Source organism: Varroa jacobsoni, unplaced genomic scaffold, assembly GCF_002532875.2.
Source record: "Varroa jacobsoni isolate VJ856 unplaced genomic scaffold, vjacob_1.0 scaffold_62, whole genome shotgun sequence".
Taxonomy (NCBI): Eukaryota; Metazoa; Arthropoda; class Arachnida; order Mesostigmata; family Varroidae; genus Varroa; species Varroa jacobsoni.
This window is the reverse complement of record NW_019212964.1, coordinates 14820-31631: the sequence shown is the minus strand read 5'-3', so window position 1 is coordinate 31631 and position 16812 is coordinate 14820. Positions and strand designations below refer to the sequence as shown.

Sequence of the window (16812 nt, the reverse complement as noted above, 5' to 3'; positions counted from 1 at the left end):
TCGCCAGGGCCTCATCTGCCCTTGCTATGCCTCTCTCGGTTCTTTGGCTCGGAGTCGGTGCGTAGCGTTGTTTCTGGCACTCGGCTTCTCTAAGCTTAGCCAAAATGGCGGCACCCTTCTCGTAGTATGAGACAAGCTTCCACCATCCATCTGCAGGTGTCTTTTTCAGAAAATAAAGTTTTTCCACCAAAAAAAGAGAGACAGTCTTCCCAAGACCTTCTACCATCTTGTATACCCCATCAGAAAGACACAGAAGCTTCCCACCTTACATCTGAGGCTTCCGTGATACCAGGGGACTTACCGAACGATCGGCAGAGCTTATTGGACAAACTCTAGTAGTGCCCCTTCGATGTCTCAACGTGCGTAGGCCCTGATCTTTGTTGGGCCATTTTTGGTATCAATACCCTAAGAGCAAGAGGATAGATTTATGTCTCTCTCTTGCTTGTTGACAACAGTTCGCTGTTTTAGTATTGATAATTCCAAAGGTTGTACCTAAATAAGAGTGACACTTCATACCATCGTTCGACCAAGTTCGACCTTTATCACTCTATATATAACTCTTTTTCAATTCAGTGCACAGATCTTTTAGACCGGCGCCGGGGGAGGCCAGCCTGCGACGTTATATTTGTGCAGATAAATCTGGTAAAAGTACAGTGTATGCGCTGCGACAAAGGAACTACGATTCAATCAGGGTACACCAACCCCGAGCGTCAAAAAAAGAAAGTTAAGAAAGAAGAGTAAAAAGCGCCTTTACAGCGAACGTCATGGCTCCGTCATCCGATGAGCCAAGTGTTACTGAGCGGGATAAGCTCTTAAAAGGTGAGTTCTACATGCTAACTCAAAATGTCACATTGCTGTAGAGTGTTTAGTTGACTTCAAAGAATCGTATGTGCATGTTGGCCGTTAACATAAACCACTCTCCATCTAGGTTATCTTAGAAAAGGACGGATTGGGCATGAACTCGGCAGAACGATGTCGACTGCTGGTTCGTCTCTGTCCGTAGAGTAATCGTACGCCTCTCTCTTTTACTTGACGTTTGGTGAAAGGTTGAAGCTCCGGCGGTGTGTACAGGCGTCCGAGGAACGTGTGGGTGAGGAATGGGTATCGATCCTCCCCCATTCATGCTTCGCTGCTATAGCAGGCGATACACAGTGGTTTGCAAATGGTTGCGTGATCTATATTAGATTGTGATGGCAATCCTGTCATCAAGTTTGGTGACGTTCGTGCCCACTAGAAAGAATCGCCTTCTTAGAGAATATACCTAATATACTATAGAAAAATAAACCCGTTTGCCGCAAATTAATATATAATCATGTTGGACCATGTGGTCGACCTTTAAGGTGGCCTAGGACATACATAATTTACAGCTTTAGTACGGAACTGAAAAAAGCTTACCTTGGATAAAAACGCCATTGCGTTCCCTAAATAGAAAAGGTGAAGGGAGTATTTGGTGCAGTGGTTCGATCGCGACAAGTGGTTGGCCCAAACTTCTACAAAGATGGGTAGGACTCTACTACAATTTTGACTTAGTAAATAGATCTTTAGAGAAAACATTGAAACGTCCAGAAGGCTAACCGTCAAGACACAGTTTTTAAGACTAAATGTACATATTTTTTTAAGATCAATAAACATACAGGAGTTCATCCTGAAGCTCCGTCTTGATGTGCAACCTACAGGTCCCCACGTCATGAGCTATCATTAAGGCGGCAAATGTAAGGTCTTTAAGCGTAGGTGGACCCGGAGGTCTAGCTTTTAGACATGACCAATAAAGGAGTATCTTTGTATATCTTATCCTCGTATGTAAGCTTTATACGTTAATTAGCCTACTATTAATTATTTTGTCAATTTAAGTATCTAACTGAATGCTCGAAAGAACCGGCCCTTAGAATTAAAACAGATGCAGTCACCCTAAGCGTCAAGTAAATCCATGACGTTCAGTAGTCGACGTTCAGTTTCTGACATTCAATTTTTTGTATATAAAATTGTATATAAATTCAGTTTTAGGGACATTTTTAGAAATATTCATAAATTTTCATTGCTCATTTACGCATCGATGCATATTAAATCAGTGCATTCATTACACAGGCCTAAAGAAGTGTTAGTGATTTAAAACAACAACACCCGGAAGTTCGATAGATTGAAGTAGAGAATCACTTATTAAATGTTTTTTTTTGTCACAATTGGCGAAGCTCACCAAGTGTACTGATTCGATGAAAACTATCGGTGGGCAGTTTGCTCTCGACATTGGGCTGGGACAAAATCAAAGCTAAAACTAGCCAGGATTATACAGGTTCGATTGTGTCGCAGCAATCGTGCACTGAGACAGTTTTGCAAGAATATATTTCGCAAATCTATCCTATTTGCGTTGAATATTCCGTTCCTTAGAACAAAAAGGTCATCAATATATTATTAGAGTGTAATTAAAAGGTCATAATAATGAAAAGACTTGAATAATGAGCGGGATACTGGACTGACAGGCGTCAACCTATGCAACCAAAACAATATTATATGTTTAATTTCGTTATAGCTTTGTTATGGAGTGCTCAGTAAATTCGTAGATGAAAATGGCCAAACGAATGGTGGTCGTTTTCAATTCGTACTTATAAATTGATCCTTACTTCCGGTTCAGCCATTCAGCCAATGGCCACCTTATTTTAACAGATTTCCCTACCGGTGTCAGTGTTGCTGGATCAGTAGCGGATGTCCTTGAATCAAGTATCAGTTGATATATTGACTCTATTGCTGAAGCGTGCTTGGATCAAGCCGTGTTTGAGCTGAACATTGAATGCAACATTCATTATTAATATGTCTCACAGTAATATCGTTACGTTCCCGCAGGTCTGCTCATTTGAAAACGGCATGCGAGCTAAGTATAGATTTTTTTACACGATGGCTGGTTAGCAAAGACATTGACTTAACTTCGCATAGAAGATTTGAAGACATTTTAATCAGTTCCTTTATCTATTCGAAGGGTTCTCAAAAAGATGTTCGAGCTGCGTTCGAAAGGGCAAAGCAGGCGAAAGGCCAGTCATTTAGTTGGGATGACATTTTCAAACTGTCATACCGTATTTGAATTACGCGAATAAGCTCTTAGTCTTGTCGACCAGCTTTGAAGCATCTATTTTTAAAGTAAAGAGCTCGCAACAGTAAAGATGGCGATTCTTGTAATTTTTGTCTCTGTTACATTTATCAAGCGTTGTTATTATTCATTCATGCTAAACCCCCAGCAGTAAAATCTGTGCCTCTTTCTAAGCAAAACAATCGTAAGTGCCATTTTTTCACGGAGAGAAATTTTGAAAATCTTTAGGATTTGTTATCCTTCGTCGATAATTAGCCTGGAGTGCCTCACAGCTTCTGTCTCTGAAGTCTCTTGGATACCAACACGGAAGTACTGAGGTGCGCGCTCAACTTCGCAGACACGCAAACTCTAAACGTATGTCTCTCCGACACTATTGGTATATCTCGTCATCCCTATCATTTCTGTCATAATCAAGTCCTTTTGTACTGAATTCACAATTAAGTCTTTGAAACATCTGTGGTGTTCTCCTGCCCGTTTGCCTCTTCTCTATTCGTGTGCTTTCTTAGGCTGTTCGAAATCGTTTGATTTATTTTTTGTAAACATATTGCAGTTTCATGTATGCTAAACAGCATTAAATATCGAGTTTGGACAGCACGGATGGATGTTTAAATTAAAAAAAAAAACAACTGAATTGCTGAAATCAAAGAACTATTTAAATCACGAACGGTTTTCATCTCAGAAGATCAAAGGGTGTTTTGCTAAACCTAGTAATACCACTTCAGAACTTGAGGATGCATTTCGCACCGGTTGGCCAGTAAAAATCGCTCGAAGGCAATCTTAACGGTAGACGACCGGTAAACAGCTCGTGAACTAACGAACAGTATGAACTCTGCCCATGATACTTCTGCAAACATTGTTCTACGGGATTTACACAAAAGTTAGGAGTCTGGATATTGCATGAACCGAGCGAAGAACCTGAGTAATACGTGTGTGAATAAAGAAAGAAATGTTTTTAAAGCTGGGTGTAAAGCTCAACTAACACGAATCTTTGTTATTTTTCAATATCTCACTTGCTGTGTTTGCAGCAGACAATGACGTGAACAACTTTTACACGGACCTTTCACCGCTGACGACAAATAGTGCCTACGTTAATGTATAAACATATGGAGCTTTTTGAGTGGCTACTTAATGGCATATGTATTTCATATTTTTGTGGCACGGGGTTCGGACGTGCCTATAAACTGCTGGTGCTTTTACCGCTTCCAAGCCATCTTTTCGATCTAATCGCCGTCATAGTATATCACAGTCTAGTAACTCACTCCGAACCTCCGTAGTTGTCTTCTACTTCATTAGTCCACCGTAATCGTTACGGCTTTCTTTTATTCCTTTTTTACGCTGTTACGTTGAAACAAAGGCTATAGCTACGGTTTCGGCCCAGGTTTTTTTTTCGATTTAGGGCGTAATCCTTTAAAGTGAATGGACTCTGTAGGTGTTGAGATTTCTCTTTCTAATACAGCTGATTCGGTATCGTTAGTTACGATAATCTAACATTGTTAGGAATTAACAGGTTGACGCCTCGTCGTCAACTTCTTTTTTTGCTACATGTTAGATGCAATATATCGTCATTTACTATTGCTAATTTTGTACCTCTACATTCGTTTTGCAATCGTGTTTACGTATCCGTTAATTTCGTCTGCCCTCCATTGAAATCAAATGTCGAATCTCGTGCCACCTGTAATCCGTCGCTATTGACTATGTCATACTTGCCACGCTCCTAAGATGGCCCTGTCCTCGCCTTCTGTCGCAAATCCTGCCACCCTAGTCAATACTAATAGTATTCCAGTTTATGCTAGTAGCATAACTTTCTTGGACAGAGGATGGTAATCGAACATTTGAAGAAACGCCGCGTCAGCCTTCAAAATGAAGACCCGCTTAAATCTAACTACCAGATGGTAGTGTGTCCGCCAGTAGCGCGTGTAGTAGTTTTAGTACAACCTGAGCAAAACACGAGTTACAATGGGCAGCAGCTATGGCCGCGCGTTCTCCGGCGCCCTCACCCTCGGCCGAACGCAGATCTGTTCTAATAACACAGTTGCCAAAGTACTGACTGCGTCGTGATAGGAACTGTTATGACTGGGTTAACACTGAATGAGATCAGCAAGGCATGAAGTAATTACCTGAAGGTTTCTAAGGTGCTTGAGGGTAGCTACGCCCAAGAAAGGGTTCACTGGCAGTCCTTCGATATTGTCATGTAAGGTTTCATTGCCTGCAAAATAATATCGTATTTTACCTATATACAGTTAAGAGGTTTTTATCCAAACGGACGTATATCGTAAGGCGAGCATGTTTAGACGCAGGCTTAGCTCAGGTAATATATACAAGCACGTTATGCTTTAGCCTACTTTTTACTCTCTCTACAAGCATCTGTCGATGAAATGCCTACTCTCGACTGAGTGAGCATTCGTGTGTTGAAAACCCTGTAGGTCTGAGCAAGAGAGCTGTGGGCGCATGCGTGAAACCTGCCTTTTTGACAATGACGCCAAGCGGAAGATGTGGTAATGGAAAAAAGCTTCCGAAAGCATTGGCAGTGGCAATTATGATGGTGCTAATATAGCTGGTACTTACTTAAGCCGGGCACATCCCGACACAAAGCAACTGTAGAGTGAAGAAAGCGACAAGATCGGGTGTCATATAGATCGGCCTAACTCGTAAAGGGCCCACGTGACCTTCTGAAGCCTTCGAAACCTTCATTCTGCGTCTGCTTGTGTATCTTCTGTTCGCTTTCATTCTAACACATTTAAGTCACATCAGCTAACCTATAAGACAAACGGACATTCGTGACCCTCAGTGGTTCAGACGAAAGAACGAAGACATCGAAAAAGTAGTATCTACACATGCTTAGCTGTATACATGTCTGTATGTACATGCAAGTAAATGTACATCTAAAAAGTACTAGTGTGACGAGGTACCCTATTTACTGAGAAAAATGTTAGCCCAGTGATTTCCATTAGACGTCTCCTGACCTTCGCTTTACTGATTACGCACGAAGAAGTCTCCGTAGGTGAAAACAATTATGTTGTACGTTATTTAATCATATTTGATGTAAACGAGACAAAATGCACGTGATTGATCAATAAATTGACCCGCTCAACGATTTATGCGGGCCATAGCGTTATAGTACCATCCCTCTCCATTCTTGGTGCGACGTTGAAACCCGAACCGGTTCCGAGTTGCCCACTACTACATGAAACCTGAGCGACAGTGCCCAGCTGTTCAGGAAATCAGTGTCTATTATAGGATTTCTAGATTAGCTATATGGTCGACGATTTTTTGGCAGCGGCTGCCGTCGAGGGCAAGGTTTGTAAGCAGCTGAAGGCCATCGATACTTACTAAGTGAGAGTTTAGTTGTGACATTGTTAGCGGCTGCTTTCGGAGTGCAGTGTGGGAGTAAAGTCAGAAATTCGTAGCTTGTTTCTCTTAAAACCACGATACTCTAATTGATACTATCATGCTACCGATTAGCATCAGTTATCGATCAGTCGCTAACATTACTTATGATGCCTTTAATTTCCAAATGGCGATCGAATGCTGAATGTATCGACATGTGCGTATCTGCGACCCGTACCCTTCGACCGATGACGTCCAGTTGTGCGTTATCAAATAACAGACAACAGTGAATTGCTATAGAGAAAACAATTGTACTTTTCCGTCAGGATAGGATTAAAGTGGTGTATTTTTTGTGCAGTGGTGAACAATGACTGTCTCACCAAATCGCAGAGCGCCTTTGGCTGTTCCGGAAACCACTTTAGATAGAGGTTTGTGAAACTTCAGCCGTTTCTTAAATAAAATTAGGAGAGCCAACCTGAGGCCTAGACCCTTTTTGTGCTGATCGCCACGTTTTCAAAAACCTACAAGAAGAGGGCATTGTAATTAAGGAAACGAAATCTCTTGAAAACTCTTTTGCTCTAATATTTGTTTCAAAAGCTAATTGACTATTTGTCAGTTTAATAAAACGATTTCGAATATTTAATTTCGGCACAAAATTCCTTAGAAGTTATGTATTTACACGCCAGCAACGACTTGAAACACATAGGCTTAGATAGCTAAAGTAAACTAACCAGTTTTCACTCATTAGTTTGCTGCCTTCACGTACAGCATACCACGGTTGATATCATGTTGTTTACGTGACTTGACATGTATTGTACTTTCATTGGACCACCTTACTTATTGGACCATCAGAGCCCTATTTTTATTGCATACAACAAACTGAAAATATGTTCTAGTCAATCAACTACTCATGAAGTATGGGCACTTCACTAAAAACCCAGAAATGGAATTGATTGGTTTTGATTTATTGGCAATAACCTCCATAAGATATTTTTGTCTTGCCTGCTTTGGTGCCCACAATGGAAGACATGACTAGAGATGTAGCCAAAAATCGAAGGAAAAACCGAACTTTTATTGCACCTTTTAGTTATGAGCTTCTGTACACGAGCTAGTTATTCAAGGTGGGTTATTTAGAACAAGTTCAATTTCTGTCATCCTTCCAAATGTAAGAATATGGCATACTGGTCTTGTATATCTGGGAGCTGTACCTGACAGGTTGTGGCCTAAAAGGCCATATTTGGCTACGTCTGATCGCGGAGATGTGTCAGGTCCTATGACCTCACGATGCCGCGGGTAATTTCAGGAAATAAATATTATAAAGAGATATCCATGGCACATATGATGGTCGCAGTGCCCTGAGCTTATGCTCTTGTCGCAATATTTTTAGACTTGGCTGGATGATTCCCTAAAAAAGCGTCCACGGTAGTAGGATCAATATGTCCGTCTGAGCCTTTTGTCGTCGTGAATAGATTAGGCATAATTACATAGTACACATCACTATATTATGTATATTATCTGTTCACAAAGTAAATTAAAGGCCGTGCCATAACAGAGTTTAGACCTAAAATGATTTTCTGAGTCGATGGTAAACTAATTTCAAAGTAATCTTTGTACGTATTTCAGAAGGGTCTACGCTCATTGTTTAGTAATGATCCGGCTCTAGATACTTGACTGATTGATCCGATGTTACCTATCAATTGATAGGTGTTACCTCTTTAGTCATCGTCTGCAAATTAAATGCATTTGTGTACTATTTTGACCCTCCAGCTGCGATTATGGAGCACTCACATTTTTCGCATCTATCCGAGGGCTTTTTGTATATGCTTTCTGCAGTCAGCACCGCCTTTGCCGGTAAATGGAACACTCTTCGCCTTATTATTCCACTTTATAAGAGCTATAATCTATTAACAGATGTTCGCGAACGACTGAAGCACAATCATATTTCGAAAAAGCATTACTATGTAGCTTCATATGAATACTGTATTGTTTACGCGGGTCTCCCCCTTATCAATAATATCTATACATGTAGATAGAAAGAGAAAAGTAATATAAAAGCTGATAATATAATTGTTGTTGTCAGGAATCATCGAACTATGACTTGAGCTCTATATAGAGATATAAATGGGTGAAGCACAGTCAAGACTTTTTCAGCGACTTCAATATGACTTCGCTAAGTAGCGATGTGAACTTGAAATTATCAATTAATAAGAAATATTTATGTAACAATTCCACGTAAAAAGCAAAATACGGTCATAATATCAAATTGAAAATAATCATAATTTAATTTATGTTACTCGAGAGCGTAAACCGCTGGGAACAGTAGCTCGCCATATGAACTGCCTATCGAGTTAGCTATGGTAGCTAGTTTTTGTGACTGTATGCACAGCAGATTAATAAGTGTGTATAAATAAATATTTTTTTACTCTGTTATCTTTTAATGTTAAGACACGATTTGTTGTTCTTTTATTAAGTGCATTTTCGCAAAATGATTTTCTTAGGACAAGCTGAATACAATATGTTACGAGTGCTTAAATGTGTCAGAAACTAAAACGCTATTTCGGTATGATTTTATAAATGTCTTTGTTTAGCAGCACTTGATTGTCCGGAAGAGATGTGTGTCGAGGATCCTTCGAATCTTTGTAGAAAGTATAGTATTTTGTCGGTCATTTTCAGGGCCATCGTTTGTCATGGTTGATGAAAACACAGAACCATAATCTCTGTTTTAGCGCACATCTCTACGTCGGTTTGCTAAAAAATTAATCTTTTCAAAAATAGTTTGCCATGACATGCGTCCGTATGCATCCCAATATTTGCTACCGAGACGTCGTGTATGTTTGGTTGTTTATGGAACGCGTCCAAAAGAATCTCGCTGAGCAATTTACTTTGGTATGGAAATACTATCTTGACAATCTCCACTGCGATAAGAGGGATACAAATTCAGTTGACGTGTCCCTATGTCGATCGTTCGAGCGGCTAGTTTCGTACAACACGTATGATACTCTTAAGCATCTATTAGATTAAGGTCTGATCTTGAAACCACTTTATTCTAAAATGTGGAGCTATAAATAAGAGTACGTCTGTTTTCTCTGTAAATTGTAATAGAAAAATTAGACCTTTAGGAGGGATTGCTAAGCGAGCGATTATCACGGTTAATTTACACATGATTTATTAGAGTTCTGCGACTTTTCCTGATCATCAAGCATTTTTTGCTCTTTTTTTTTTTTTTAAGTATATTGGGTGCTGGCAGAATATGCCCACTAATATTCTTTTCGACCTGGCAGGCAGAACCTGTCTACCGGGATTTTCGTTATATCTTTTTGATGTGTTCAATTCGAATAAAAAAATTTGCCTAGTATTCAAATCAATTGTACAAATGCTTTTGTATAGTTGTAACCTGCAGTACGACAAATGTGTGCAAGGAAGTAAAAATCGGACGCAACACAATTGAGAAAAATGCATATCACTAATTATTAATTTCTATTGGAGTACAATTGGCTAAAGGTGGTGGTTTTCGAAATGTGCTAAGAGACATTGCTTACCAAAGTGCCTATAATAATTAACGTATTGCGTGAACAGTTTAACTGTTAGAGTATTATTATTTATACTGGGAAAAATCCTGAGATCTGGTAGTATTTTTACAAACTTTCATTTCTAGGAACGTAGCCATTGTTTATGGGCGAAACAATTCGCACGATATTAGCAGGGTCGACAATCAAGGTCCTTGTAAGGTTGACAAATATAATCGCTCGTGTTTTTTGTTCCTCTCATATGGAAAAATACATAACACCTCTATGTCCGTTACATGCACGTAGCTAAATCCGTATACTTTTCGCATGCTTTGTTTTGACGATCTAAGCATTCGAAGCAATGTTTTACCTAATCTAAAAGTGTCATTCCTAACGGTCATGTTTACTCGTTCTAACCACCGTTCACGACAATTATAGCTTCAACGCTTTGGATATATAACTGCTAAAATATTACATCAAAACGAACCTTCTTCCCCATAGTTAGTATGCCTATGTGTTTCACCTTTCCTCTGACGCCTTTCTCTTATCCGCAGTATATGCTTAGAAAATACCGCCCGCCATTTTGTTTCGTGGTTGCTCGTCGCTTAACTGCAGTTGCTGTTGTGACGCGGATTGGATCCTGGACGAAATGAAGGACTTGTCGCAGAGGCCTTCGTTGCTCGCCATATGCCGGGCAGGATGTGAAAGTATGACGAGTGTTGTCCACCTTGTTCGTATCGCAGTCTATGCAGGCTGAAAATGCCACTTTCAAGGAGCATCTCTATCATTTCGATAGAGATGCTCCTCGAAAGTTACATGGCTTGTAAGCAACAGGGTCAGTGGGCACGTGAAGCTCTCGTGTTCGTATTCATGTCGCTGATTAGGGCCGGCGCTAGGATCAGAATTGTTTTAATTGAATCGAAGCTCACCGTTGCGATTTTCACATTACGGCTCGTTCGCGCACGGTTTCTGTTGGCATGATCGAGTTCGCTTAACTTTTCAGTAGGTTGGCACTTCTGAGATTCCGCGGGAGTTACTGCGCTAGAAGCTGTGCGGAAGCTGTGAATGATTGCGGCTTATTCTTGAAGATTCCAGGGCGCTGCGTTCTCTTCGGAAGCTTACACGTCGACTTCTTCATAGTTGCTTTTTCCCAGATCGGGCTGGTGCATAGCATGATGCTTTTTGCTAAGGCAGCGTCATCCCTTACCTGAGACCCCTTAGTCCCTGAGAGCGGGCATCGAAGGTTGGTTTCTGCTTGATCGGCTTATTCTGTCTTATAGTGAACGTGCGTTATGTCAGCGAGTGTCTCGTCAAAAATAACTTCTACATATTTGTTTTTTTTTTGGATAGCCTGACCTCATAGCCGCCCGATTCGGTGTGCGATCCTAGCCGGCGCCTTTGTCTATTCAGCAGCATCGCTTTTGTTTTTCTTAGAATCAGGTTAAGCCCTCAAAACCCTATCCAGGAGAAGGTGTCCACGAAGGCTGCATTTGCCATTCGTTTCAGCTGGGCTCCCGGTTGCTAAAGAGAAGCGCTAGATCGTCATTAAGGGCATGCCCAAGGGGTGAGGTAAGTGTAGCACGCAAGATTCCTTTAGGTGGGCCTGAGGACTAAATCTTGCGGGACTCCTGGCTTGACGACTCAGTAGCTATGATCCTATTATTCGCTGGAACCTGCTTCTGCTGTAACTGTGATTTAGAGTGATCGTATAAAACTGTGGTCTCGGCGAGTGTTCGTTTAGCGCGTAGAGGCAGATGGCTAATCTTCACTCAAAGCTGGAATACGATGTATATGTTGTTTCTCTACTATAAATAGCAGAATTCTTGGTAGGACTGTCGTAAACGAAGCTTAACAACTGGCGCTGTGTCTGACGTTGTAGAGCGACGCTGATATTCTCTATTATTCTGATATTTTTTCTTGAGAGGGACACATGTCAATGTAGTGGACCATTCGGGTCTATGATGCTGCCTGTTCTGGCAGATCGCGTAATTTCCTGGCCGTTGCGCTAGAGATTCCGGGAATACGCCTTATCTGTTAGCCTGTCTGATGGAGAAATCCGAATAAACAAATGTCACCAGTTAGCCTTAGCAGACTTATGATTATTTAATATATTGCATATATATAGAATTAGTTAAGTCAGCGACGACGTTCTATGTGCAGTAAAAGGTTAACGTTGTTTCGATAATGACAGACAGACAATCAATGGCCCGAATGCAACAGTTCCGTCGAAAATTGAAGAGAGATCAGTTCATCTTAAAAATGATATATGAAGATAAAACTGTACTGTGTTTGAACAACAAGTAGATATCCCGTTTTAAGCTGGTCAGAAACAAACATTTTTAAATGTGTGTATTTTTTATAAATTGTCGGAAGAGGATATACGTTTCTGTTTTACGGACGCCAACCGAATTTCAATGGTCGAGCGTATTCGTAGTGAGATCTGCTAAGTTTAGCTTTTGCTGAAGACGAGTTTATTTCTAATTTTTTTTAACGTTTTGCGGAAGAGATTTTTTTAGCATAATAGTAGCTTCTAAATCATTTCATATTTTTTGCAATTGTGATTAATTATACGGTCAGGATATGTCCGAAATTGACAATCTGGGCACAGCTGGAAGGCGCGATGCTTCTTTCTGTTACATTCGCAGACGCAGTGGCTAAGGCGCGTTCGCCAAACTACTATCTTCATGGTCAAGCAATTGACGAAATATTGTTCGGCCACCGTACCACGGCTACACGGATTTAGTCGGACGCCGATTTATGTTACGCATCGATTAGACTAGATTTAAAATATATTAGAAGCTGTTGTAAATATAAATATATATATAATGCGAACTTTTAGATATACCGTTTAATTTACTGTCTAGCAAGGACTCAAGATCTCAAACTCTAAAGACGTCTTTTCGATATAACCGAAACCCCGCTCATAGGTCTGGAGAAAAGATGGTTCAAGCGACGATCACGGATAAATTTTCCTAGCGTGAATTGAGTTAGTAGTAATAAAATTGTAACATTATGTAAAACAACGATTGATTCAAGGTGAGTGACAAGAGTCGACAACGGCGGAGCTCATAGGCTACACGAAGCAATCATTCTAATAAAATCGTATTTGATCGTTTTTTAAATTGCAGATGATGCTGGTCCTTCTAAAGAGGGCGCCGACGGAGGTTCCGGTGAAGAAAAAGATACGGGCGTCAGACTTGAGCGTAACCTAGGACTTATGAGTGGAGTCGCTATGATTGTCGGCACTATGATTGGTTGGTAGTCTTTATCGATAGACGAGCGTATCTACGTACGTATAGCAGAAAATTTGCTTCAAACGATTAATCTCAAAAAAATAAAAACGAGCTATATAATGTTTTTTCACCCTTTTGCAAGATTTTAATTGCTTTGCAGAAAAAAAGTACTATCGTGAAACACGGACCTGTAAGACAAGTATGTATTTCATCCAAGCGCTTAGACAGTGATCGCCTTAGCTGCTTCACGATCATTTATTTCTACATAAATAATCATGCATGTGGAAAGCAAGAAATTTACCATAAAGCTAAAGCTAATTTTTACCACTTGAAAGATAATGCCCGTTGCTAAAAATAGAAATCCTGATATTTCACTGCTTAAAATAGAAAATTTAAAATTCAAAATGGGTGTCCACAGTACTAACCAGTAGGATCGGTGGGCTTTGACGGCATCAGCTTTAAACCTGGGTCTTAAGTACGTGGTTTAGAAGCCACGAATTGTAACTCAAGCCTTACCATCGACGTAGTTTACACCCCTATGTGATTTAACAAGGAAATTCAAACGTGTTAACCTATTAATCATATAAACATTGTTTCAATTGTATACGACGAGCGGCTTATGCTGATAACAGCTAACGACCTTTAAGCTTCTAGGTAAGTCAAAAGCGGGATAAAAACCCAATACTTAAATGCTTTAAACCATCATTGCCATCCCTATGGCGTTCCTCTGCAAAAACCTGGGTGTACCAGCCCATTTTGCAGCTACAAAAGTGTTATTTCTATTCTTCTGTCATACGGTAAATAGCAGAGTTCAACAAGTCTCATTGAGTTCATTGTTTTCTCAATTTTGTGTTTGATATTCCAGGGTCTGGCATCTTCGTATCGCCAAAGGGAGTTTTACTCCGTTCAGGCTCAGTTGGTATGACTCTTGTAGTGTGGGCCGGCGGTGGCTTTATTTCATTGTTAGGAGCGCTTAGCTTTGCTGAATTGGGCACGTTGGTGACGAAATCTGGTGGTGATTACATCTACATTTTGGAGGCATTCCGCGGCTGTGGGGTTGTAGGGCCGGTTCCTGCTTTCTTGTACGCATGGACGACGTGCCTTCTACTCAAGCCGGCCTCGCTCGGCATCACTACACAGTCCTTCGCTAAATATATGCTGACGCCGTTTTTCCTCTACTGCGAAGATACGCCTACCATTCCCACAAAAATGCTTGCGATATGGACGATCAGTAAGTTGACGTCGGCTGATCCAAGTTCTACTATATGGAGACATTGTTTCTGTTGTTATTCTACCAGCTTAGTTTTTCTCCATAATGGAATCATGATCGATTTTTTACTCCCTATGACTGTTGTGATATCCGCGATCGGTGACTCACTTGCTCATCAACATGTATAAAAGTTAAACATACTATCTGGTTTCTTGGTTTTTTGCAGTTCTTGTAACAATTGCCAACTCCTGGAGTGTGACACTGGCCACTCGCATCCAGAATGTCTTCACGCTTGCCAAAATCTTTGCTCTGGTCTGCATTATTGCTGGCGGCCTTTGGCAGCTCGCGTTAGGTCGAACCGAATACCTCGAATCGGGCTTTGAGGGCACCTCATGGAGCTTCAGCGACATCGCCTCAGCTTTTTACTCGGCGATGTGGGCCTACGACGGATGGAATAACCTCAATCTCATCACTGAAGAACTGATTGATCCGTTCGTGTAAGTCGCTGATCATGATTGAGATTTAACAGAATGCACCAGGAAATTAGATGAAGATCTTAAGATAGTCAGGGAAAGTTAAGAGATATGCCCAAGATAAGAATGTCTACTGAGATACAAATATTCCACTATAATGACGAAGCTTATTGTATAATTTTTTCAACCTGAATTTACATAAACTTTTCGTCCTGTCGTAATAGCTTTATTTTTAACTCTGATAAGACATTTTCGCAATAAGAGGATGTGCTCAAAATAACCGTTATGCTGTATATACATATATATGTAGGGTGGTTACTCACTCAAGTTTTGTCATTTGTCTTAGAAAAGTAAGGTTTAAGAAAAAAAAAGAAAATATAACTTATTGGCATCGAACGTATCTACTTTATTTGGACTTTTCCAAGTATTACTGTACCTAGGATATGTAAGTCAAGTTCCGTTTTCGCAGAAAGGCTGCGAAGCAAAACGTATTTTCTGCAACATTTAAAATTAATCACTATCTTTCGCCACCGTACTTTACCTTCTATGGTTCGATTGTTACGTCTGTCTACGGTCGAGTTATATTCGGTCGTAGTTATCTAACTTAACCAAAGAGCAATAACACTATCTTTTAATGTTTGCCTTAGCAATTTACTATTCAGCCATTATTTCAATGCCAAATACATGAAATCACGTAATAATTATTAACAAAAATTCGTTAGGAAGCAATTTCAGAAGACGGTCATTTGTAATCATTTTAAAAGTATGTCAGTAGTTATTAAAAAATAAAGAGAAAAAATTGAAAAAGTATTTTTTCTAAGCCTTAAAAGGATTAGAACGGCTAGGCATTCTGATGTACATTGTCATTGCTTTTTAGTTAAGCGTTGGACAAGCTATTGAATATGAAGATGAATAGATAATCTGAGATCATTTTCGGCCTAATATAGGTCGAAATATCAAATATAAGCTTTATTTTTCCTTCAAAATATAAGTGTTTCAAAAAGACTAAGTTTCAAACTTTTTGTCCGAGGAGAAAAAATTGTTTCTGCCCAGATTATGACAATTGTAGCATTCATCGAAAATCAAACCGTACCAATAGATTTCCTTTGAACCTATTAACAAAAAAAAAAAAAAAAACTTTATCGTTCCTGAGATAAATCAGAATCGCTTGAATAGACCGTCAGGCTACAAGGGGCAAGTCCTTTCTATATCTCAGAAATGATACAGAGGACTTGTTTACCCAAACAAAAGTAGCTTAGGCAAAATAATAATTTCTAGGATAATCCTTTATAAATATGTATACTCACTTTATTATCTGATTAATCTGAACAGGAATCTGCCACGCGCAATTATAATTGGTATTCCACTGGTGACAACTTGTTACGTCTTCACGAACTTATCCTACCTCACCGTTTTATCTAGAACCGAGTTCCTCGCTTCAGAGGCCGTCGCTGTGGTAGGTCCCTCCAAAAAGCTTCTCAATTCTATTTTCTCTATATTCTCGCACAGATGAATACGATCAGAAAGGAGAAGCGATCTAGCCCAAAATAAAGAACTGACATTTCGCACTTCGTTACGATACGTTTTCGATAAAGGGTAAATATTTTAATTCGGCTAATTAACTATTAACATAGTAACGCTAATATATAGACTATAAATTGAACGCTCGACTGTAACCTCAATGGGTTCAATACTCGTCTCTCCTGTTGTGCTTCATTGTGAACATTAAGCGTTTCGGCAACCATGTGTTTGGATCGCTCGCAGCCGTTATCTCATTATTTGTCGCTGCCTCGACATTTGGATCGGCTAACGGATCGACCTTCGCTGCAGCGAGGATTTCATTCACTGCCGCCCGTGAAGGTCATCAGTTGAAGTTTTTCAGCTATGCACATGTGACTAACCTCACGCCCATGCCAGCTCTCATCTTGAACGTAAGCATAGCCCTCACACATATGTAATACGATTAGTGGTTATTTATATTGCC

The 16812-nt window shown here is 40.1% G+C and overlaps 1 protein-coding gene across 7 annotated transcripts in view; it reads left to right on the top strand.

Moving 5' to 3' along the window:
• The first annotated feature begins 11 nt into the window (after nt 1-11).
• LOC111261501 (b(0,+)-type amino acid transporter 1) overlaps nt 12-16812 on the top strand; it is an 18941-nt gene continuing 2140 nt past the window's right edge. Inside the window, exons 1-7 of one of the 7 annotated variants that reach the window (XM_022835081.2) lie at nt 10968-11155; nt 11347-11481; nt 13041-13166; nt 14011-14376; nt 14582-14852; nt 16161-16284; nt 16559-16759. In XM_022835081.2, coding sequence (XP_022690816.1) covers nt 13130-13166; nt 14011-14376; nt 14582-14852; nt 16161-16284; nt 16559-16759 — 999 coding nt within the window. In that variant the 5' untranslated portion in view covers nt 10968-11155; nt 11347-11481; nt 13041-13129. Of the gene's footprint in view, nt 820-1483; nt 1503-5648; nt 5936-6426; nt 6835-10540; nt 10620-10967; nt 11156-11346; nt 11482-12654; nt 12672-13040; nt 13167-14010; nt 14377-14581; nt 14853-16160; nt 16285-16558; nt 16760-16812 lie in introns of those variants that run through there. The other 6 variants (XM_022835064.2, XM_086968734.1, XM_022835074.2 and 3 more) reach the window with 6 other exon arrangements.